Raw genomic sequence first — 24,281 nt, forward strand, 5'->3', positions numbered from 1 at the left:
AAGGGAAAAAGGATAAAAGAGAAATGGGTGATCTTCCATAGACAAACTGACATATCTACGAAAAATCTTATTTTCTATTAAAGCGCCCCTCCATACCATGCGACTATTTAATTTCTCCTAACTCGAGTGTTGACAGGGTTGCGAGGTAACTGGACTCCCTTCCCTTATTTTCTGTCACGTCACCGGACTGGACTTTTCTCGGTTGGTCCGTGTACATAATCAGTCTGTTGAGTCGACTTACCGCGTGTGGCCATATGGGTTTTGAGTTTTTATTCTTCTCCAGGACCCGGTCTTGTCTCCCATAGTGAGAGAAGTCCGGCGATTTCAAGAATACATGAAAGAATCTAGGAATGGGACTTTGGTGTGAAAGATGTTCCAAATTCTGGCAAAAGAATATGCTATTGGATGCTTAGGAAGGTGCCAGGATTTGTAATATTACAGCAGGAGGGAATAGAACGAATATTACATATCAAGGAACTGGGGAGTTGGCTTTAGTATTTTTCCTTTAATTTGGCCCTTTCCGAGGCTTAAAAGTCGTTAGAAATTATCGAAATCAAAAAGTCGTTAAAGCAAGTCAAATACGAACTTAACAAAGCAGGCCAATTCAAAGTTATCGACGTTTCTCTTTCTCCTCTTTTAAATTAACATTCGTGCTTTTTAATTTAGTTTTTATATTTATATTTCTGAGTGTCCGAGGTTACCAGTTTGCCCCTACTATCGTTTCATATTTATTTATGTAGTTTAAATCAAGGAAAATTTTCGGTTTTTTATTTTATACCCTTGTGAGTTGATTAAAGAAAATTCACGCTTAGGACTATTTTTTTTTATTTTAGTTTTTTAAAAGAAAATTAATCTTAGAGATAAAATTTTATAGTTCCACAAAGATATTTTTAAAATATGATTTAAAAAGAATAAAATTCTTATTGTATTTATTTTTTGTCTATTTATACTACTCTATTAAAAATTAAATAATTTGTATTATTAAATTATTTTTAAATTAATTAAGATATATTAATCAATAAATAAAAATAATTTATAATTTGAGAGAATAAACAAAATATATAACAAAGGAAAACGGAAAAACGATAATTTGTAGTATTGTTTTTAAAATTTATTAAAATTTATAATTTAGTTCTTATTTTTTTTAAGAGTAAATAATTTAGATTCTAAATTCTTATTTTATTAATAAAATAATATTTTTTAAAATTTACTATTAATAAACTATAAATTAATAAAATCAATTCAAATTAAAGAGATTAAATTGTTATAAATATTAAAATTATTCTCTTAAATTTACTATTGATCTGCTATAAATTGATAAAATTAATTTAAATTAAAAAAATTAAATTATTATAAATATTAAAATTATAAAAACTAAATTATTACATATTATTAAAATTAAAAATATTAAATTATTATAAAAATTAAAATTCAAAAAATTATATTTTTATATTTTATTAATTAATTTTAATAAAATATTTATTTTTTAATAAAATAAAACTTTAAAAATTAAATTATTTCTAATTAAAATAGTAAAAATTAAATTATAGATTTTATTAAAACTCAACAACCATATTATAAATTAAAAAAATTAACACAGAGAATTTAGTCTATTTTGTTTCATCATTCAGAATTATCACTCACTTGATAAAATTAATTTTCAATTTTTATACCTTCAATCTCTTATTTAAAATTAATATAATTATATATGTAAAAGAGTTGAAACCTGTTTGATTTAGGACAGCTATTTTATTTATAGGCCACAATCCCCGCCAGCGCGCCTTTACCTTGTTTTCTCTCCGGAAAATATATATACTTTTCCCCACTCTCCCTTCTTTTCTTTCTTTTTCTCCTTCCATCTGATTGGTTCTCATCTTCTACTCTGCTTTTTTTCTCCTCCACAAACCCCCGTTTTGTTATTCCTTCCTCTGTTCTTCTATTGTATTCTTTTTTTTTTTAATTATTTGTGTGGGGTTCTGTTTGCTTGTTCCTTTTTTTTTTTTTTCAAAAAAGAAATTTTTTTTTTAAATTCATTTTCCTAAATTTTGTTCTAGCTTTGATTTTTGAAGTCCATGATTTTGAGTTTAGTTTGATAAAAAAAATTTCACTTCTCCTTTTAGCTTTTCTTATTGAATTGATTGACTGTTTGCTTTCCTGTTTTTTATTTATAGCTTCAAAAAGTATTTTGTTCATCACTAATTCTTCTTCGTCAGTTAGAGTTTTCAGCGATCATATAAAGAAGAGAAGAATAAAAATGGAATCAAACAATGGCCAGGGACTCGAACAAGGTTTAAAAACTGAGGAATTCAGTACCCATGAAGTAGATGCTACTTCAAACGCGGTTGAAAATAGCTTGAGTTCAAAGGTGAAGGATGTGGGCAGTATTAGCAATAGAGAAATGTATTTTAGAGCAGATAAAATTGATTTCAAGAGCTGGGATATTCAACTAGATAAGCACCTCAGCCGTGCTTGGTCGAGGGACAGAGAAGTGCAGAGGAGAAGGGAAGAGTGGGAGATTGATTTGATTAAACTGGATTTAAGGCATGTTATTGCTCAGGGAACTTATGGGATTGTGTATAGAGGCAATTATGACGGTCAAGATGTTGCTGGTAATGCTTTTATTCTACTGATTGTTTTCTGATTTACTAGTTGCTTTCCTTTTATGTTGAGTTCATTTCTTTTTACATGGATTTTCCAAGTTTCAATATTGCACTTTTGAAGATAGATGAAATGCTTATCTTTTAAGAGATTTCTTGCTTTCAGCTTTAAATAACGGAACTAAAGTGAAGTAAAGAAAACAACACTGTAAAATATGTATCTGTCAAATGAAATGCTGATGAGGAAATGGTCAGAAGTTTAGATACTGAAGTTTTGTATGTGACAAAGAGATTTAATGATGAATAGCCGAGTCCAAGAACTGATAACTTTCTTTTGACACTTTTATGGTGAAAAAGAATGAGAGTTCTCAGGACCGGCTTTTACATCATACACCTTGTGTGCATCTCACTCTGAGATATGTGCGTTTGGGGATTTAGAATTAGTGGGTGCATCCTAAAGTGAAAACCTTTTCTAGTATAAATTATTTATCATGGGAGATGGTGTACAGTATGTTGTTTCAATTATGGCTTAGAAAATTTTCAACTACAATCCCATGCTGTAAGTTTGATTGTTTACCATCTCTACTTTGTGTGGAGTTTTGGATAATCATAGCTATGATTCAATTTCAATCCCCTCTCCTCTTTATAGAAAATTATCCATAGTTATCTTAAAATCCTTCAAATCTGTCAAGTGTGTTTAATGGTAGTGTGGATACAACCTATTCTACTGGAATCCTCTCAAACATAAAATTTTTAGGTATTCACATATGATTGATTATTCCTTTCTTTGCTATTTCCTAATTGGTTATTGTTGTTAAAAATAACAGTGAAGATATTGAATTGGGGGGAGGATGGAATTGCCACTGCTGCTGAAATTGCTGCTGTGCGGTCATCATTTAGGCAAGAGGTTGCTGTTTGGCATAAACTCGACCATGCAAATGTTACAAAGGTAAAGGACGTATGCTATTTTGATAGCAGTTCAAGATTTGATGGTTTAAGCAGTTAACTATATATATAAGCCTTTGATTACAAATCTCTTGAGCCGTTCCTCAGACTCAATTTGTGGATTCTAACTAAAGTGTTGTAATACAGTTTGTTGGAGCTTCAATGGGTACTTCGGATCTTAAACTTCCTGCCAAAAGCCCCATGAATGGAAGTTATGATTCTCATCCTTCCACAGCATGCTGCGTTATTCTCGAGTACCTTCCAGGTGGGACGTTAAAGAAATTCTTAATCAGAAATAGGAGAAAGAAACTTGCCTTCAAGGTTGTGATTCAACTTGCTTTGGACCTTTCGAGGGGGTAAGTACAGATTTTGAATTTACTAGCCTGTGATTCAATATTAATGAATAGATTTTGTTTTGTTTGATCCCCTTGTGCAGTTTGAGCTATCTTCATTCTAAAAGGATTGTACATCGTGATGTTAAGACAGAAAATATGTTGTTAGATGTTCATAGAACTTTGAAAATAGCTGATTTTGGTGTTGCTCGAGTTGAAGCTCAGAACCCAAGGGACATGACTGGGGAAACTGGTACTCTTGGATACATGGCCCCAGAGGTATCCACCTCTTCTGTTCCTTTCATTCTTTGGCTATTAGTTTTCATCTGCAAGATGGAAAAGAGACTAACAAAATAACTTGTCTAGGTTCTTGATGGTAAGCCTTACAATCGCAAATGTGATGTTTACAGCTTTGGTATATGCTTATGGGAAATTTATTGCTGTGACATGCCTTATCCCGATCTTAGCTTTGCTGAAGTATCATCTCTAGTAGTTCGACAGGTTTGTCTTTTCATATATTTTTGTCGCCATTGTTGCATCCCAGGCATTACTGCTTAGTTTAGAGCTGTGCCTATCCGTTTCCAGTTCTAACATCACATGACGCCATGTTGTTGAAGATTCTAATGAAAATGGTTGTGACTTTTGGCAGAATCTGAGACCAGAAATCCCTAGATGTTGCCCAAGTTCATTTGCAGGCATCATGAGAAAATGTTGGGATGCAAATCCAGACAAACGTCCTGAGATGGACGAGGTAGTGAGGCTGCTAGAAGCAATAGACACAAGCAAAGGAGGTGGCATGATTCCTGAAGATCAAACAACTGGCTGTTTCTGTTTTAGTTCAGTTCGTGGACCGTGATTTCTTTTCACTTTCCACTCCTGATACATATGTATGGAGTACTGAAGTAGTTCATTGCCAGACTGCCGCTGGTATTTGAATAGCTAAATCAAGACTCTAGCTTGCTATAGCTCAGGAACACAGACTTGAAAAAGCAGTGGAATTACTGGTCCTAGTCAAAAGTTTAAGATTTGGTTGGTGTAATTAGTATTGCTGCACAAAACTATGGAATTGGAAGATTGGAATTCTATAATTATTATGATTTCGAACTTTCCATTCAAATAGTGATCTTGAAAATCAATTAGCAATTGTTTATGTATAGTAGCCGAAATTCGGAGGTTACAATGGTGGAAAGCAAAATATACTGCTTTTAAGCATCAGGAATGAAGTGTATCCTTGGCATATTTACTGTTTAAAGAAGTTTTTAGAGTTTGGAAACAAAATAGTTATGATAAATCCAGGCAGAAGCTTGAGCAGCCAGAAACTGATGCTAGTGTAGAACAGTTCAGGTGATGAGATAAGAACTGTACAGAATAAGACTTGTGGGTTTTGTCCAAGTTTTTGAGTGACCTTGTTGGATCAATTCAAGTCAATTGGATTGTCCTATGGAGGAAATATTAGGCATATTTTATTTGGATTATTATTAGCATAATCGTTACATGCCACACTATCATGGGGCTCAATTTTATGGAAGCTTTCATCTAAGGGCAAGTAACAGGGTTGCACCTATGTGTTAGGAGTCTAGAATTTCTGGGGACTAAAATGTAATTTTCTTAATATAAAATTTTTCTAAATAAATAAAAATTAATATAAAATAGTAGTATAAAAAAGATTATATGACATTTTTCATATATTTATTATCACATATTATATTACTGTAGAAGTTATTTTGTTACTAAAATTTTTTATCCGAGAATAACTAGTTTGGCCACCAATAAAAATTGAATTCAAATAGTTATGGAAGTCTATTGAGTCTCAACTCCATATGCGTGTTCCTTGTCCATAACGATATGAACTGTGTATCGATATTAAAATTTAATAAATTCTTTATATTCGCAATCTTTTAATTTAATTTTAATATTTTTTTAATAAGAATCAAATTGAAATTATTCATATTCATCGAATTAATTAAAATTCGATTTGTAGACATATTTTTCTATATTTTCTTAATATATTATATATTTTTATATATAATAATATTATAATTATTATATATATATATATTATAATTTATATTAATAATTAAATTTAAATTTATATAGTAATTTAAATATGGTTTTCATAGAATTGCAAAATTTTATTTTATAATACGAGGATGTAAAAGTAAAATTGATTTGAATAAATGTATCCAAATTTTGGTTGGAGACACCAAACTGGAACTGCACACAACTCTAGTAGCACCAGTGGCTATTCCTGTGCTGCGCTGCACTCGAACAGGATACGCTCGTGGAAATTTGCAAGCCTATTTTAAAAAGGATGGAACCTCTACTCAACTCGCTCGTCACCTTCATTGGTTAGGTAGATGAGCAATTTCAAAGTTAGCTCACAGTTTAATATCACACTTTGTTGTTGAATTTATAATTTTATAATCTAATGAGAGATACGTAATAATTAAAAAAAAATCTATTCTCATGTGGTGAATTTTAGTTATTTATTGACAGAAAAATAAAATGTGAATCCAACATACTCTAAGGATTATATTGTAAATTACCTTGACAAAGAGAATAATTGAGAACTTGGGCGTAAATGTCCCAAATGGAAAAGTTATTGGGGTGTTAATGGGTATATGGGAAACTTGGGGGGTCAATGTCCATAATCTCTGTACTTTTATAGATTGCAACTTCAAACAAGCGTTCTCGTCATCCGGCAACTACTTGTAGCTGTTTGTTCAGTAGGAACAGCGCCTAACAGGTTAACTGGCTAACAGCCAAATTGCCAAACGAGTCATAAAAAGAGAAAAGAAAAAAAAAGGGGAAGTCTCATCGGTTCTCCGTTGGAACAACTCGCAGATGGGACATCCCGCAGCCCAGACTTCGTCATTATTGACAGATTTCCTTCGTCAGCGTGGCGGCGTCGCCATCATTGACGGTGGTCTCGCCACAGAACTCGAACGGCACAGTGCTGACCTTAACGATCCCCTTTGGAGTGCCAAGTGTCTTCTCACTTCTCCTCACCTCATCCGTAATGTACTTACTCTCTCGATGTATCTGTACATATATATATGTGCATCTGAGATTTTATTCGGTTTTTATTGATTAGCTTTGATTTTGAAGCTTTCTGCTTTAAATTTTGATTTTCTCTTTTTCGTTTGTTTGAAATGAGGAACTAGTGACGTCTTTACCCTTTGGATCCATTCTTACTCGTCTTTGTTAAAATTTTCAGTGTTTAGAAAGATAAAACTTGTGATGTTATGACTTATCACACTTATTAATATTATCGTCAGAGGGAGAGAGAGAGAGAGAGTCAGAGTCGTATTTGGAATTATAAGTGTTATGACTGGCACCGGAAGCTTGCTCATATCTGACAGAGATGAGCAGTGATGTTTGATCGTGCAGATATGGACCGCCATGATATGTATTATTGTGATCCTGCTTTCTCTTGTTTTTTGTTCTCTTGTATTGACTGGATGAGGTTGTGTGTGGATCAAATTTAAACATTTGTTTGTATTACAATGTATAGATTTTTATAACATTTATATGGCTCATGTAAAGTTCGAATTGTTATTCATCAGTCTCTGAGCCCGCTTTCCTTGAATCAGTAATATTGTCTTGTGTTGACTAGAGTTTTGCATTGGCTTGGACTACTTATGTGGTAAGTATATGGATTTCAGTCACTGTGGTTTCTTTTTAGGCACATTTTTTATTTGATTAATGGTTTAGAAAGGGCATATGTGGTATCCCCCCCTGCCATTCTTCACTGTCCCTTATTTATTTATTTGTTTATCTTTTGAAGGGGGGATAATCCCAAAGTTTATCTTAAGCTGGTCTTTGTTTAGTAATGATAACTGTGGCCAATAAGCATACAAGGTCTTTTTTTGCTATTAAAAGTGCATCCTTTGAATGATCTAAGCCATACAACTTTATCAGAGTACAGATGAATGTTCATCTGATTTTTGTTTATTCAAAGCATATACAATTCTTAGTCATGTTAAAAAGCAGCATCACTCAAATTTGACGATTGAAGGATAAAGTTGGACAATTTTGCAACTCCATTATTATGACAACTGTCAGGAAAAGCTTATCTGTGATTTTTTTTTCCTTCCATGAGAGGGAAAAGAGGGGGGGAACAGGGTGGAGCGGACATATGAATGAAACAAATGAACAAGATAATGAACTTGCGCATGCACATGCACACATGGACACACATAGGGAATATATTTCCTTGTGTCATAAGATTATTTTTGGTTACTTCGATTGATGCCTTAAATTTTAAACCTCAAATGCAAATTATGAAGCAAATCATTTATTTGACATCATTTCAAAATTTTCCCTGAATCTATGGGGTAACATGTCCACTTAGTCCCCCCTTTTCCCCATAATCTGTCATGCTGAGACCATTAAAAATATATAGAGGACTCAATTTTGTTATTGTGTTGATTTAATAGAAAGTGATATTCTGTAAATTCAAATACAATTGATAGTACATTTCTCATATTATCAGTCATTGTGGGAATTGCAACCATAGTTTGTTATATGGTGGTGACAACTTTCAATTTCATTATGTAAAACCATTTGGATTTGGAGTGCTAGAAATATTATCTTTTTTCAATTTTCGCCAGGCAGTCTTGTCTTTTAATTTGTTGTGGGAGAAGTGGTTTCTAATATGTTAGCTTGGGACTTTTTAGTGTAATTGAAAATCTTTTAGCATGATTGGAAGCCATTCTCAATTTTTTTTTATAATAAAAAAATTGCACACTTTGTATTGTTAGCCGAGTTTGATAACTGCGCAGGTTCACCTTGACTATCTTGAAGCAGGTGCTGACATTATTATCACAGCATCTTATCAGGTATTAACAATGACCTAGCTTTCATTCTTATTCTCTCTCTGATACTGATATTCAGTTTACTTTAATTTGGGCAGGCCACCATTCAGGGTTTTGAAGCAAAAGGCTGTTCCGGTGAAGAAAGTGAAGCTTTGCTTAAAAAAAGTGTGGAAATTGCCTGTGAGGCAAGGGATATTTATTATGAGAGATGTCAAGCTGAAACTTCTGATGGTAATAATGACAATAGGGTTTTGAAACGGCGCCCCATTTTAGTTGCAGCTTCTGTTGGCAGCTATGGAGCATATTTGGCTGATGGATCTGAGTACAGGTGGGTATACCTGGCATTGGAAACATTGCACTATCTATGTTGCTTTGATTTCATTCAAGCGTCGTGGTTGCTTTATCATCAGAGCCTTGTTGTATGTAATAACATGATCATAGCCCTTGTTGTATGTAATAACATGATCATAGCCCTTGTTGAATATAATAACAAGATCATATTTTTGCCTCGAAGGATATATGTTATGGTTGGACTCCCTAAAAATCCTTATGTTTGTATTTCATATAACATCAAGAACATTTTTATTTTTTCTGTTTACCTTCCCTGTATTTATTACTGACCTTGTATTGCTATCACACAAGCAAACAACCCTATTATATTGGTTGCTTCAGACTGGTTAAATATGTCATTATAGTAGTGAAAATTTTCAGTTAGTCTATTTGTATCACTATTGCTGTTTCACCTTCTCAGTGGGAATTATGGTGATGAAATTACCTTGGAAACCTTGAAAGCTTTTCATCGCAGAAGGGTTCAGGTGTTGGCAGAATCAGGTGCTGACCTCATAGCATTTGAAACAGTTCCAAATAAGGTAGAAGCTCAGGTATTAACTTGCTCCTTTCAGTAGCATAGCATTTTTTTTCTTGGAAGTTAAAAGGACATTTATTCCTTGTATGAGAAAAAAAAATATAGGGACATAGAAATGGAGGTAAGTGCAAAATGGGAAATTTTATTTATTTATTTATTATTATTTCTTTCTTCTTTTTTTTTTTTGGGGGGGGGGGGGAGAGTGGATCAAAATTATCATTTTCTTGCTTGAATTTATGGAATTACAACTCTATCCTTGATCCAGTTAGAATAATACTTGTAGGCAGAATCACACCTATCTTAACAGAAAATGAATCAATCATTTCTTCACTTTTTGAGGTGAATCAGAGAAGTAAAGTCTATATTATGGTTTTGAAATTTGGAGGTGTAATGTGTGCTAAGAGTCCACTGGGAGTTAAATGTTGTGGCCACTGGGCTTATTGGTATGATCATGTGCATCTATTTGCATTCCTCTTTTTCCCCTGATTTGAAGAGGTGGGGTTTTGTGGGACTGGGTTGATTAGTTCATTGTGCAATTTCTAAAACCTCACTTTTTCTCCTCATGGTACCGAAATTAAATTACTCTCCAGGCCTTCACTTTTCACTACATAAGCCTGTTTATAGCCTGAAAAAAATTTTCAAATACAGAATTAGGTTATCCAGTATACTGGAATTATAGAATATGGAGTTATCAGAAAGGAGTTTCTTTAAAAAAAAAAAAAAAGAAAAGTGGCTCATGGTAAGATGATCATTATTATGTTTCAGTACAATCTTTCTCATTGACTACTGCTTTTTATGCAGGCTTTTGCTGAGCTCTTAGAGGAAGAAAACATAAAGATTCCTTCATGGTTCTCCTTCAACTCCAAGGATGGTGTCAATGTAGTTAGTGGTGATTCTTTGGTTGAATGTGCCTCAGTTGCTGAATCATGTGAGAAAGTAGCTGCTGTGGGAATCAACTGCACACCACCTAGGTTTATCCATGGACTAATATTATCTGTTAAGAAGGTGCGATGTTCAAGCTTTGTTATTCCTGAGTTGGTATTTTATATGTTCCTAACTTTGTTTCAAGAAGTTGAAAATCTTAAGCAATCATTTATGCTTTTACTGAACTCATTAAACTATGTCCTTTTATTGATGCAATCATTTGATCCTTGCTGGAAATATAAATAATTTGGAAATGGGATCAAGCTGAATTATAACTTATACAATCTAATTCTATAAAGTTTGATATAATTGCAGTTCATACTATTTTTTTTATGCCCACTTAGGATTGACAATGTTCTTGGTTAGTTGATTACCACTAGTCTATTTCCCACAATGTTCTTTGAACTTATGTTTATAACCAAAAAAAAAAAAGAATTATTTGCCAAAGATTGCTTAAATAGATCAGTTACAGTAAAAAATCCCTAAGAACTTCAGATTGACTGTTCTAGAAACTATGATGAACACTGCTAATGGCTTCATCTTGGTTTAGAATATCATCTTGAGATGCCTTTTAAAGAGTCATGATTTACTAGATGATTTGGGGTTTTTTTTTTTCCATGTTGACAATAATTATATTCCCTCTGACACCGATTACATATTATATGTCTGGTTTCTATGTTATGCCACAGTTCTCGCATTTTTATATTTGAAAAGTTCATAGGTTTATGTTTTGGCATGTTCATAGACACTGGGCAATAAGTCCTCTAATTGTTTTACAATTTTAGTTAGTATTGTATAAGACGTCTGCTGGTTCAGGAACTTATTTTCATAAATAATTTCTTCAGGTGACCTCCAAACCGATACTTATATATCCAAACAGTGGAGAGAGTTATGATGCTCATCGAAAGGAGTGGGTGGTAAGTTCATTTTGTTTGTCTTTTTGTGAAATACATGGAAATCCACCTTCAACTTCTTTTGGAAAAAAAAAAAAGCTACATATTTGCATTTGAAGTCTCAAATGAATCCGCATAACTCCAAGAAAAAAAAGTAACTAAGAAATAGCGTGCTTCTTTCAGATAGTCAGCAATTGTAACCTATTTAAGACTCAAAAAATCTTCTATTTGAATATTTAAAACAACAGAGGAAGGGAAAACACTATTTAGTTTTCTAAGAATTTGATGATTTGCTTTCCTTCTTTTTCATGTCAAATTAGCCTCACAGCTGGTCTTATTCTTTAATTTGTAAACACTTCTTCCATTTGCAGCAAAATACTGGTGTATCAGATGAAGATTTTGTGTCACATGTAAACAAATGGTGTGAGGTGGGGGCTTCCCTTGTTGGAGGCTGTTGTAGAACAACCCCAAACACTATAAGGGCTATATACAGGACTCTCTCCAATAGATCTGCTCTGCCATTATAGCGACCTCCCTGATTTCAACAGAAGTAGCAAAACAATCACAAATCTGAACGAGGCCATTGAATGGGCTTCCATGGTCTGGATATTTTTGTCATAGGTTGTGAAATGGAGAGGATGATCTGACAGCCTACATTCAAGGTCAGGTTTGAAACTTGTCCTAGCAGCTGAGATGCCTTCCATGAGCTACTCGTCGAGGGACCATCACTATTTATTGAGATCACGAATATGCTGGCAATATTAGTTGTAAGGATTGAAGGCGTTTGTTTATGTTAATCGGCCTTTTGCACTGGAAGATTGTACTCTTTGAGTTAAATAAGTGCCTCGTAATAATTGCTGAAAAACCTGTTACTGGAATGCTCTGTTGGTCTAATATTTTTCCATGATCTGCCAGTATTTCCCCAGATCAGAAGTTATATGTTGCATCTTACTGCACATCACCAGTGAACGTGCAACTGGGAAGGTGGCAACTTGAGCAAATTAATGCCGTGTATCCCCCTTTCGACTGGAAAGTTCAAGTTCGTGATTGGAATCTCAATATCATGTACTGGAATGGGAATGAGACAAGACGTTGAAAACTTTTGGCCAGTGGCGTAGGTAAGTTTCAATAGACATTTGTCCATGCAGTGCAAAACCTATTTTGGACTCGTCGAAAGTAATGCTCCTAAACTCAATACTCATCATAGAGGGAAGGGAAGCACAACATGGTTGGGCCAATATGCCACTAACGAGGCACCACCACCAATACTTGCGTATTGCTTGGCCACTCCGCAATTCTGGCCAGACAGAATAACAAGGAAAAGAGAAAGAAGAAGAAAGCAATACTAGACTACAGGCAACGCAATAGAAATATTATCTAAATAACAAGGTATTGCCTTGGCCACGCTTCACATCTCCTGCACAATAAGGAGCATTGCCATATAGCATTAGTAATCATGTATCAAAACTAGAGTAGATACCACTTTCCCTTAACAACCTCTTCTCTTCTTCAACATAATTCTTCCCCCGACTAGCCTGACCGAGATCTCTTTTCCTCTTCTCCTTCTGGGAGAAGGATAAATTTTTCTTGTCTTTGGCAGTTCGCGCATTCGTCAGTTGCTCACCGTCCATTATTGCAGCTCTGGTTTTTTGTCGTTCTTCATAAGATTCTTCAACTTCCTTGACCTCACGGTGTTCTTTGCCAGTAGACCAATTCCAGTCTTGTGGTGTATCATCTTTTGGTGGGGGCACATTCAGGACCGATAGTCCCCCTTTATAGCCGTGTCGCCTCAAAGCATCAAAATCCACAGCACCACTACGCCTTCCAGACTTGCCTACTTAAAACATATGCAGATTAAGAGAAACATAAATCAAAATTTAGCATCAACGGCAAGAAATGAAGAGGGGAATCCATAGATATTTGCAAAGCTAAAACATGATAAAGTCCAACATTTCAAAGTCATTCCTGAAACCATCTTGATCCAGGAATGTTGTCAAGGGAAAAAAAAAGTGGTACGCAAAACTCAGAAAATTTGAAATCTTTTACCCCAACTTTCTCGCCAATTCATTCACAATGATATTTCCCATGAATCATTAAAACAGCATCAAATTACTCATCCATCCACCTTAACGACTTGTGATCATACAGGCATGTCAATAATCTCATCCATGATTCTCTTACACAGGTTCAAACACTTTGTATGCATATTAAGCATGAAATTTCAAATTGGTGCTTTAACAGAATACCTTTAGGTTTCGTTTCCTTGGATTTTTGGCCTTTGTTAGCTTTCACCTCATCCGTTCCTTTCTTCTTATCACCATCACTACCTGAATGGGATGATGAAGATTCATCAGACAATGAATCCTCATCTTCCTCGCTCCATGGCATTGACCTCTTCATGGCACGGTTCAAATGTATAGCCTCGAAGCTACACAATATAACTCAATTAGATATTTGGACCAGAAACCCTTTAAATCAATATGACAATAAGAAAACAATCTGGAAACGTCCAATCAACACCAAACAATTCAAATACAGAGAGAGATAGAAAAAAGAGAACAGTACAGTACCAGGAAAATCGCGAGATGCCTCCTGAACCAGATCGACGGAGAAAGGGTTTAGGGTTTCTGCTTTGCAAGGCGATGCCGCGAGGATCGATGCAGGAGAGGTTGGATACTTCTTTGCGTTGCGTCTAAACGACGTCGATGTCTTATTTTCTGTCAATTTGCGCTGAAATTGGCGGCTAATTATAAATATACTATACTTGTACTAAAAAATTGGTGTATCTTATTCTTTTAATGTTTTAAAAAGTATACCTGCTTAATACATATATATATATATATACATATACATAGAGAGTATGAGTCTCATCCGTGCGTGAGAGTATAAATATACATTCTAGATGTATGAAACACATTTTTAAAATTGACAGAAAAAATAATTAAATTCAAAACCTTCATTGAAGATAATAATACAGACCAACCCTACATCAAAATTTAACAATGCTTTCTGCCACTGTAATATATTTAACTTGGTCATAATTATATTTCAATAAAATTAAGAGATCTTAAATTTTATTTTTTTAATTTTTAATTTTTATTTTATAAAAAGAATACTCTCTTTTATTTATTTAATTAAAATTATATAATTTTAAATTTATTATAATTATAATTAATCAAGCTATTTAAAAATTATTTGAGATCGAGTAAATAAAAACTTGTTTTGATATGAAAAAGATAAATTTGAGCTTATTAATTTTTAATTTTAATATAAAAAGAGTTCATCTTAAATAAGTTCAAAATATATATTCCAGCTTCCGCTCTTAATTTCTTGATAAAAAATAAAATTTATAAAATTAGACTAAAATAGTAATTTTACACTACCTTTTCTCTTTTTAATAAAAAATAAATTTACTTTTTTAAAATAAAATCGAAAATTAGTAGAATATAATTTTTTTAATAAAAAATAAATTTATTTATATTTTTTAAAAATAAAAATAAAAAATTAAAAGATTAAAATCTAAAATTTTTAAAATTTATTTAGATGTATTTTTTACTTGACTAAGTATTATTCTTCATTATAAATTTATTTTTCTCTAATATTTTATTTTTTATTATAAAAAAATAAAAAGAGAAGATAAAGAATAAAAATAAATAAAAAGAACTCTTTCCTTTATTTTTTTTTCCCTCTCCTAATTTATCCACGAAGTCTTAAAAGTTCGGATCTGCTCCGGTAGTTTCTTAACCCCAGCGAAAAGCCTATTCTCTAAGATGCCACGTCACGGCTTGCTGCCCCTAGTCTAAAGTTTTATTGTATAAAAACTCATCTAATCTAATTTAAAATAATTTATTACCCCCTAATAATTTTTATTTTAAAATTATTATTATTATTATATTATAGTTATATATAAATTAATTATTCAAATTTTATTTTATTTTAAAATTTCTTTTAAAATTTTTTAATATTTTTAAAATGAATATAATTAAAAAATTAATAAAAAAATTATCATTTCTAATATAAGTAAAAATAAAAAATAAATAAAATTATTTTTTAATATATACGAAAATAAAATATAAATAAAATTATTTAAAAATAAAAAATAACAAAAATTATGTGACTGATATATAATTTTTATTGTCCAAATATATAAATAGCTGATGTGAATTAAAAAATTTTGTAATGAAAAATTTATGGTTTTTTATGACTTTTCCCGTTTCTATTCGTTGTTCCCACTCTTCAGTTTTGGAAGTCTATTTCGATGAACACTCAGCCTGCTTAGTAAAAATCTCAAAATTTGCATCTCACGTCGCCATCCTCCTCATTATTCCACCCTTGCAGTGCGTTATTCTCGTCTCTTAGATTTTTATGATGATTAATCTTTTAATTAATTATTTTTATGTGCAATTTGCACTGCTCTCATGGTTATTGTTGAATATAGAGGTGTATAAGGGGTTGAGATTGTGTAATTGCAAATAATTTGTTATTGAAATTTGTATGTTTTGTTGTGTGAATTTAACTTTAGAATGTGTGGATGAGAATTGTTGTGATTATAATTCATAGAGGAGTAGACAAATTTTCTCTGGTTATTGGTTTGGTTTGATTTGTCATTCCACCAGACAATTGTTGGTATCGATATACAATTATATGGAGATCGATTCAGAACTCAGAGATGGCTCCTGCATTCTGATAAAGAAAGACGCTGAAGTGGTGAGTTTAGCTATATAGCCAATTTTGGAAATAAAAAATTATTGCCTTTCAATTTTATGGTTCTTTTGGCTTGCTTCATTTTGCAGTTGTATTTCAGCTGCTTAGAAGTGGAGTATGTTATGCTGCTTGTAATTTCTTGTTCTGATAATGATATTTCTGTTTCAGAGAGTTTTTTGAGTCTAATTTTGTTGGAAGGAGGTCTATTGTCAAGGAACGCTTCTCCAAGAAGTATAGGCAACCATCTTTAGATTCTAAACTTACACTCAAGCGCTTAAATGTGGTGAGTATTCATCATAAAGGCTTATCTTCCTTGCTTTTCTTTACAAATTAACGAGGGATTTAATTGTCTGACCTTTTCCACAAGTCAAAATTTGGAGCAGGAAGCAAGATGCATGACAAAGGCAAGACGACTTGGAGTTTCTACTCCAGTGCTCTTTGCCGTTGATACTTTAATTCATACACTCACATGAGTTAGTGGAGGGTTATTCTGTGAAAGGTATTTTTCTTGAACTTGGGTTACATGGTGTTGTGGAAGAACGATTGGATAATATTGCAACACAGATTGGTGATGCAATCGGGAAACTACATGATGGTGGCCTCATTCATGGTGACTTGACCACATCAAACATGTTAATCCATAATGTAACAAATCAGCTGGTGAGTAATTTAGGAGGAAGAGGGTAATTTTTCTCTCTTTGATTTTATGTTTAATCGTTACTTTGTGTTAGTATCACAGCTACAGATATCTTCTCACAGGTCTTCATTGATTTTGGCCTAAGCTTCATATCAGCCCTTCCTGAAGACAAGGCTGTTGATTTGTATGCAATGGAATGAGCCTTGCTTTCTATGCATTCTTCATGTGGGAATGTGGTAAGTTAGGAATTTCCAATCCTACTGATTCAACTTTCACTTCTGCGCTGTTAGATTGCTGATAGATATATGGAAAATAAAATTTGAAAAAGAAGGATGGAAAGAAAACAAGTCTTTTCCCATTAAAAGAAGTTTTTTTTTTATTATTATCTTATCAATTGACTTTGATTTGAAATATCGAAAAGATAACTAGTTGCTCTGTCCCTTTTATCGGATATATAGCCTATAGTTGAACATATTCATTGGTTTCCAAATAAAAACTACATAAATTTCTTCATGTTAGTACTTTAAAAGAGCTCTTCCCATGACCTTATGGAATCAAGTGTTAGAAACTAGATCCCAGGCATGCTTTTAGTTTCTCTCATTGTACATCTTACAATGTAAGTTAAGGTTTATGAGCTGAATTACATAGAACCTTGCATTGCAGAACTGGTCTTCTCATAACCTGCATTCTTGTGCAGATGGATCGCATAATTGCTGCATATAAGAAGTCCTCAAAACAATGGTCATCAATGATGAATAAGCTAGCCCAAGGTGCAACCTATTTCTCCTATTTCCACTTTTCTATTGATTAGGGTTTCATTTTCATTTATTTTTGTGTGTGTGTGTGTGTGTTATGCTAGTCTTCTTGCTGAATTTTCTCACAACCTATTACAGTTCGCCAAAGGGGTCGAAAGCGCACCATGATCGGATAGGCCTTTTCTGACAATTGTTATGCACAAGGGAAAGAGGTAGAGACATATGTTGATGTTGTATGTTGAATTACTTGATGTTAGAATGGCATGTGTATCTATCCACTGATTGTAACTGTATATATCTATGATCCAGTGATTCTGTAGAATCAAAGTTAAAAGAGTTGGGGTATTCCAAATGAAATGTTAATGGTAGGAAAAGTGAAACCAAGTTGATGATTTGCAGTATAGTCATATTTACATACTGGGTGCAGGAGTGCAGGACTGAACAGGAAAGTGATTTTGAGTTTTGAACAGCTCTTATGGGCCTTATACAGTTCAATGGTTGTCTTCTACTTCCACAAACTGTCTTATCTTGTTAATATGACCTGCTGGAGCCTAAACCAAGGAGCCTGACATTTCTGTTTTGGAAAACCCAGAAGATTCAAATAAGAGATGGAAGGGAGAAAAGAATTTAACTGGTGAAGCTTTTTTAGTTTCATCGGAAGGCATTTTCTGTTATCTTTTCTAGATATTGTGTATGAATATTTTCTTAAAAAAGTAAATATTTCCCTAAGGTTTCATGTTTGGGTTTGAACTAAGGATATTTTCATTACATTGATAAGTCAAGAAAACTATCAATAATATGGAATTTTCCATAAGTATTTCACTTAAAGATATTTGTTGTACTTTGCAACTTTATATGAAGTTTTCCCTATGAAGAAGTTCATATGAAATTTTAGAAAAGTCAACTTTTACTTTTTTTCTAAAAATAATGTATTAAACTTTTCCTACTATTGTATCTTGTAAGCTTACATTAGCATTGAATATTTTTGGCCAAATGAAATATTGTGTAATGGTGGTGGTGGATAAAAATTCCACAACAGACATGTAACATCTATCCTTCTATCTCCTCTCACACTCGGACACTGTCCCTCTCGTCCTCGAACCCAGTCTCCTTTGCTCACTCAAATAGGTGTAGCCACTGGTCCAGTCTGAGCCAATTCTTGGCCGAACCAGCAGTGTAGGGCATGGCTAGGGAATGAGCTAAAACTGGATCAGTTGGCCATGATTCTAGCCATTTTATGATTTGGTTCCAGTTCTGAGCTGGTCCCACTCTAGTTTGAAAATGTTTGAGTCCACAAGGCATCCTTTAAAGCAGCCATTTGTTTTTTAATATATGGTTTTTGGGACAGAATCGGCAGTTCAAACTGCCTATTCTGGTTCAAGGATTGTAGAGGGAGATTCAAATTGACTCCCTATAGCTGGTCTAGTTTTGGTTCAGGCTTTTGAATTGTTGACTTGGGCTGATCTCGGTACAAATCTAGGGCTTGAAGCAGCCTCTGGCCAGGTCTACGCTCATGCAAGCACATTTCACACTTTGAAATCCTCAGCATCGTAACGTCCTGTGAGCACAAACAAAACAAGTTCCTCTAATTCACAATTGACCAATGCACCAGTTGTATTACTATTAGTTGCATTCTTTGGCTCAAAACACACCTCTTCTGTCATTGAAACAGTGTAGATGTTCAATTAATCGTGGACATGGCACTCATTTTGCCTCTAAGATCAAGATTGGGGTTTGTGGCTAGGGTGCACTGGAGGATCACATGTTGTAGGGGTGCTGCTCAAATTTTTGTGTCCTATGTTGTGATCGAGAGAGATCCAATGCAGAGATCTTCCACTGGTTAAATTGCATTGAGCTCACTTGCAACTCCTACAATGTCACTCCTCCAAGTAACGTTGATGTTTTGGAAGTTTATTTGTTCTATTTTTTCTTCTCACTTTGGTTTTGTTCCTATTAAGGAGGTGATGTTACTGTATACAGATGGTGATGGATGATAAAATTTTACCCTTGCATGCTCCTGCTAAAATTTGATTAGCCAATTGTGGAAATGGAATATTCGGTATATGGCCCTGATTTCTTTTGATTTCTGTGTTGTGACTTTTAAGCTCTATGGTTGATGGGCCCATTGATAGTGAAGGCAGTTTTTGAAACATGTTACTGGTGTGGAGAAACAGTTTATGAAAGCGGATGCTAACCTACTTATGTGGAGTAATCTGTTAGATATTTATGAACCTGAAAGCTACAAAAGCAAGTGTGACAAAATAGTAGGTAGTGTTGATTGAAAGAATTTAAAGTTCTGCCATGGGAGCCATAACAATAGAACATCATCCTCCTTTGTTGCCCACTCAAAGATTTTTGCATTTATAGCCTACATTGAATTATTCAGTACATCAACCACAACCATTGAATTAGAGTTGAACTTAAAAGTCTTTCCCCGTAGTGGATATTCACAGCCATTTATTCCAGGGTTCCATAAGTAGCATTTACTTGCAGATAGAAAGATATCTGCTTTACTTGGCGTCCTTGTTTTGGTAAGATACTTGGTATCTTTTAATGATGGAGCCGATAAGGCAAATCCATGGCCAATTAGATACAGAATCACTGAAACCATCAGCATGCCAGTGAACTGCGGGCATAAGTCTAGTCCAGCTTAAGTTTGAGGCATGAGGAAAGTATTAGGGTCATATATATTTTTTCATTTCAGTAAGAGTATGGAAGTGGAATTACTACAAAATCTTATTGTTTACTTTGAGTTGGGTGTGGTGGATGTTGTTGTGGCCAGCCGAACAGTTTCTTATTGGTCTCCTGAATGAATTTTGGGAAGAGTCTTTAGCGAATTCTTCGCTTGACAACATTTAGTAACCTCTTACTGTATTGCTTTTGAAGGACATGCTATCAGATGCTACATACCATTAAGACCAAAGCAAACTGTTGCAGATTGTTGAAGGTTTCTTTTCAACTTTATGATTTGTTGTTAAATTTGACAGTTCTTAATCTAATATACCTGGCACTCTTTTCAACTATGTTGATATGGTAACAACTGATTATGACCCTGCTTTTCTTTTGCCGTTAATGTTGTTGATAAAGTTGACTCATCACATTTGATTTGTTTTAAGTGACTGCCTTTTGGGAAGTGATTGTCTGTGCAGACTAGTATTTATCTTTTCCTTTGAAGACTTGGGATTTGCTGTAGCCATACTTCTCCTTGCTGTTTTAGGATTTATGCTGTATGCTCACTGATATTCTTCAATTGTTGTGATGGAAAGTAGCTAGGAACTCCAGTTAAGAAACCAATTTTGACAATAAGATGGTATTTTCATCACATTTTGGTCTGCTTGAGATGGTTTATAGAAGCCAATTAACAAAAAAAAAAAAAAAATGGTTGCATTTGGTTGAAGGGAATGATTAATATTTGTGTTGTTTTATGTATGGAGTTGTCAAAAATTGATGCGAGTCTCTGTTTTCTCTTTGGCAGTGGTGGTGGCGGGTGGAGGTACGAGGCAGAGATCAAAACATAAGGTAGTGTTACCTAAGTTAATTCATGACTTGGGATGGGGCATTTAATGCTGATAACAGGGTGGGGGTGTTTGGACTTGGTGCATTACTAGCTAGGTGAAAAAGGCTGGTGTTATGGGATGGAAAGAAAATGATAAAAGATAAATGGATTAGACATGGGCTTCATGATATGATGGGCAAGTCAAGGAAGATGAGGGATGGGAAACCGAATGAGGACAAGCAAGCCGGTGACAAGATATTTGCCCAGGTCAGTGAAATGAATAAAAATGGAATCAAGTTTTAAGGTGAAAGTCATCCTCTATTTCTACCAAAAGTGAAAAACTTCACATCAGAGTGAAAAACGGGTCAATGCATTATGTTGCTCTTGAAAGTGTGGGAATACAAGAGCCACAATTTTTTACGTAGCTTCAACTGGGGGAATGGGTCCGTTACTGCCCCTGAATGGAGGTATTTTTAGGCATATGAAAAGCGGTTTGAAGAAAAAAAGAAAAGAAATCTTATGAATTGTTATTATAGAGATGTGAGGAAAGTGGAAGAAATAAATAATTGGGAGGAGAAATGGATTCAGCTGTACCCTGATGATTTGGGAGGGGAAGGGAATTCAGCTGTACCCTGATGATGAATGAAGCAGTCAAATCCAAATCTCTCTTAGGCCAACATTAAATCCCTGTGACCCTTTTAATGGCCCATTCTCAAAAGCTTCTTTTAATAGATAGAATAAATTCGTAGGTTAGCACACAATATTGATTGGCGAACCTAATTCTGGGCCATGTGGCTTCACCATCACTAATGTAATCCGCAAAGATGCGTCCAATAATATTCTAATTATTTAGCATACATACGAGGGGACTGCCCGGGGCTAATAATAATTTTATTTATATATTTCTAATTTAATAGTTGAAAATAAAATAATATCTTGAGTTTATTATTAAATGCTCTATGTTTTATGTCTATTTTTTTTATGTAGGCTAAAATTTTTATCTCTTAATTTTTTTAAAAGAAGAATTCATTATAAAAATAACAAAAAAACATAAATACATGTTAATTAAACATATAAAATAATGAGTTTGATCAAATTATATGATCAATTTCATGACTTTGAAATATCAAAAAATTATATGCTTTAGAAATATGTTCAAATATTATTTTTATGTAGTAATATTACTATTATTTTAAAATAATATTAATTATCTGAAATTCACAAATGTGCAGCAAGAAGAAAAATACAAATAAAATTATATGTTATAGATATTGAAATAAATATGTATATATGTAATAATTTACCTAATAATTTTATTTTCTAGCAAGCTATAAGTTTTCTTAATAAGGTATGTAACTGCAAATGAATATTGAATGCTTAGCTCTATATATATAATATGGGAGAATATTTCATTTTCATCCTTCATTTTATTATTACAAAATTTCTGAACTTCCAAAACGTTACAGTAAAATTTCTGGCATTAGAATTCTGTCAATTCTCTAATAACATTAGGGCCACTATATAAAAAATTAAAATAAAAAAGAATCAAGAAAGCTACTTATGATTTAAAATACTCACTTTCCCCACTCACTTCGTCTTTTGTTTTTTCCCTCATTTCTCCCGTATACAAGTACTTTACATTATATATTGCTTTAATAATATATATTTTTTTATAAGTATTCCCAGAAAACTGATCGGATTTTAGCACAAGAGATGTTATACCTACGTTTTAGAAATTTTAAAATTTTGTCGTAATAAATTTAAGATAAGGGTGAAAGTAATATGCTCTAAAGTTGAGGGACATACATTCTATTGGCCTAATGAAATGCTACAGTAAACAATTCCATCTACATAGAAGTGAATAACATGACATCGAGACAAGCCCTTTCTATATCCTATCCCTAAATCCCAAATTGGCAGACTTCTACAACGATGGGTTGGCTTAAGATTGGGATTTTAAAAGCTGAAAAAAAGCAAAAGATGGAGAAAGAAAATTGAATTCTCTCTAATTGGAGATACTTTGTGCAAAGTATAAAATCCAACTTCATCCTTTGACTGCCTCGTTAGTCTTTCTATTACTATTCCTCACCTAATTTGGACAACATCCTCATTTTGGACATTGACTCACAATTACTTTTAACTATTTTCACAAACAAGATCATTAATTTTCTCAAACTTGAGATGATGGACCATAAACCCATTCTTGGCTAAAACACAACCAAACCATAGACCTAATTGAGACATGAAGATAGAGGGAGAACAGGAATAAGAAGAAGCCAATTTTGAGAATAATCTGACGGCCAGCAGAGCACCAGATCCCACATGGTAATTTTGGTAGGAGATAAGGTACAAATTGAAGCCATAAAAGAGAGACAGATGGTGGGAAAGGATCATAAATTGATGAATCCAAGTATGTATATATATAAATGTGGAGTCCTCTATGGAAATGGGGTATTTGTCAAATACTGAAAAACAGTTTCTCACAGAGAAAATGAAAGATGTAGAAGCTGTGGGGAAGAATCCCATCTTTCCCTCTTAGATAAAAGCATTTAATCTCGGGGGGACCCATTCCTCTTTAATTCTCTCTACTACTTCTACTATATATATATATATAGTACCTCTCTACACTACAGTGAGGAGAAGGTGGTACTCTGCAATTGCAATGGAGACCCCAGCACCTGTCTTATTTAATGGTCCTACAACGTTCACCTTGATTGTGCTATGTTGTCTTCTGAATCGGACTACATTGTTTTTTTTTTTTTCTCTTATTTTTATTAATTAGATTTTATATTTTTAACTTTTTGATAAATTATAAGATAAATGGTTGATTATTGAGTTTACAATTCGATCTTATTTTTCATGATTTTATGTGTCAAATATAGAAAATGAGATGATAAAAATTAGTATTAATGTGATTAGTAATTAAGTGATTGAATACATTTCTCTATGATTTTTATGGTGAAAAAAAAAGTTGGTTTAAATCTCTGGTAAAGCTAATCTATATTTGTTGCTTTTAGTTATTCTTTGGACATCTTCATAGGGAAAGCAAACAAAAAAATGTCGTTAGTGAGTTAATGCAATGGAAAAAGAAAAGCATATTTAGTATCTAATCTCAATTGTTTTGCTTAATTACTTATCTTATCATGAACAGAAACAGAAGCTCCCATGATAGTGGGTTGCCACGTTGGGTAGAAAAAGATAGAGAGTTTGTCTGGACAACTGTGAACTGTTCAAGTTTTGACGACCTATAATTGGAACCCAAATGGCTAAAAATGCTATAGTGGAAGCTTCACTATAGGGTATGGTGGGGTTGCAT

The 24,281-nt window shown here is 33.4% G+C and overlaps 3 protein-coding genes and 1 pseudogene across 5 annotated transcripts; 3 read left to right on the forward strand and 1 right to left on the reverse strand.

The window, feature by feature from the left end:
- Positions 1-1,845: 1,845 nt before the first annotated feature.
- LOC110616183 (serine/threonine-protein kinase STY13) lies at positions 1,846-5,010 on the forward strand. The gene is made up of 6 exons (XM_021758529.2): positions 1,846-2,609; positions 3,425-3,546; positions 3,690-3,898; positions 3,979-4,153; positions 4,241-4,375; positions 4,524-5,010. Exons 1-6 carry the CDS (start codon positions 2,255-2,257, stop codon positions 4,728-4,730), a joined length of 1,203 nt encoding a protein of 400 aa, XP_021614221.1. The 5' UTR covers positions 1,846-2,254; the 3' UTR covers positions 4,731-5,010.
- A 1,549-nt stretch (positions 5,011-6,559) lies between these two features.
- On the forward strand, positions 6,560-12,251 carry LOC110615622 (homocysteine S-methyltransferase 2). 2 transcript variants are annotated; one of them, XM_021757600.2, is made up of 7 exons: positions 6,560-6,895; positions 8,659-8,715; positions 8,790-9,019; positions 9,443-9,560; positions 10,358-10,561; positions 11,326-11,397; positions 11,745-12,251. In XM_021757600.2, exons 1-7 carry the CDS (start codon positions 6,719-6,721, stop codon positions 11,898-11,900), a joined length of 1,014 nt encoding a protein of 337 aa, XP_021613292.1. In that variant the 5' UTR covers positions 6,560-6,718; the 3' UTR covers positions 11,901-12,251. The 2 variants fall into 2 exon arrangements, with proteins under 2 accessions (XP_021613292.1, XP_021613291.1); XM_021757599.2 differs by having other exon boundaries at positions 6,561-6,895; positions 9,443-9,572.
- Positions 12,252-12,693: 442 nt separating this feature from the next.
- LOC110615623 lies at positions 12,694-14,106 on the reverse strand. 2 transcript variants are annotated; one of them, XM_021757601.2, is made up of 3 exons: positions 13,944-14,106; positions 13,620-13,801; positions 12,694-13,210 (listed from the first exon to the last, which is right to left on the reverse strand). In XM_021757601.2, exons 2-3 carry the CDS (start codon positions 13,771-13,773, stop codon positions 12,828-12,830), a joined length of 537 nt encoding a protein of 178 aa, XP_021613293.1. In that variant the 5' UTR covers positions 13,774-13,801; positions 13,944-14,106; the 3' UTR covers positions 12,694-12,827. The 2 variants fall into 2 exon arrangements, with proteins under 2 accessions (XP_021613293.1, XP_021613294.1); XM_021757602.2 differs by having other exon boundaries at positions 12,694-13,207; positions 13,944-14,104.
- Positions 14,107-15,539: 1,433 nt separating this feature from the next.
- On the forward strand, positions 15,540-21,905 carry LOC110615827 (annotated as a pseudogene).
- Positions 21,906-24,281: the final 2,376 nt, after the last annotated feature.

The sequence above is a fragment of the Manihot esculenta genome, chromosome 5, assembly GCF_001659605.2.
Source record: "Manihot esculenta cultivar AM560-2 chromosome 5, M.esculenta_v8, whole genome shotgun sequence".
Lineage (NCBI taxonomy): Eukaryota > Viridiplantae > Streptophyta > Magnoliopsida > Malpighiales > Euphorbiaceae > Manihot > Manihot esculenta.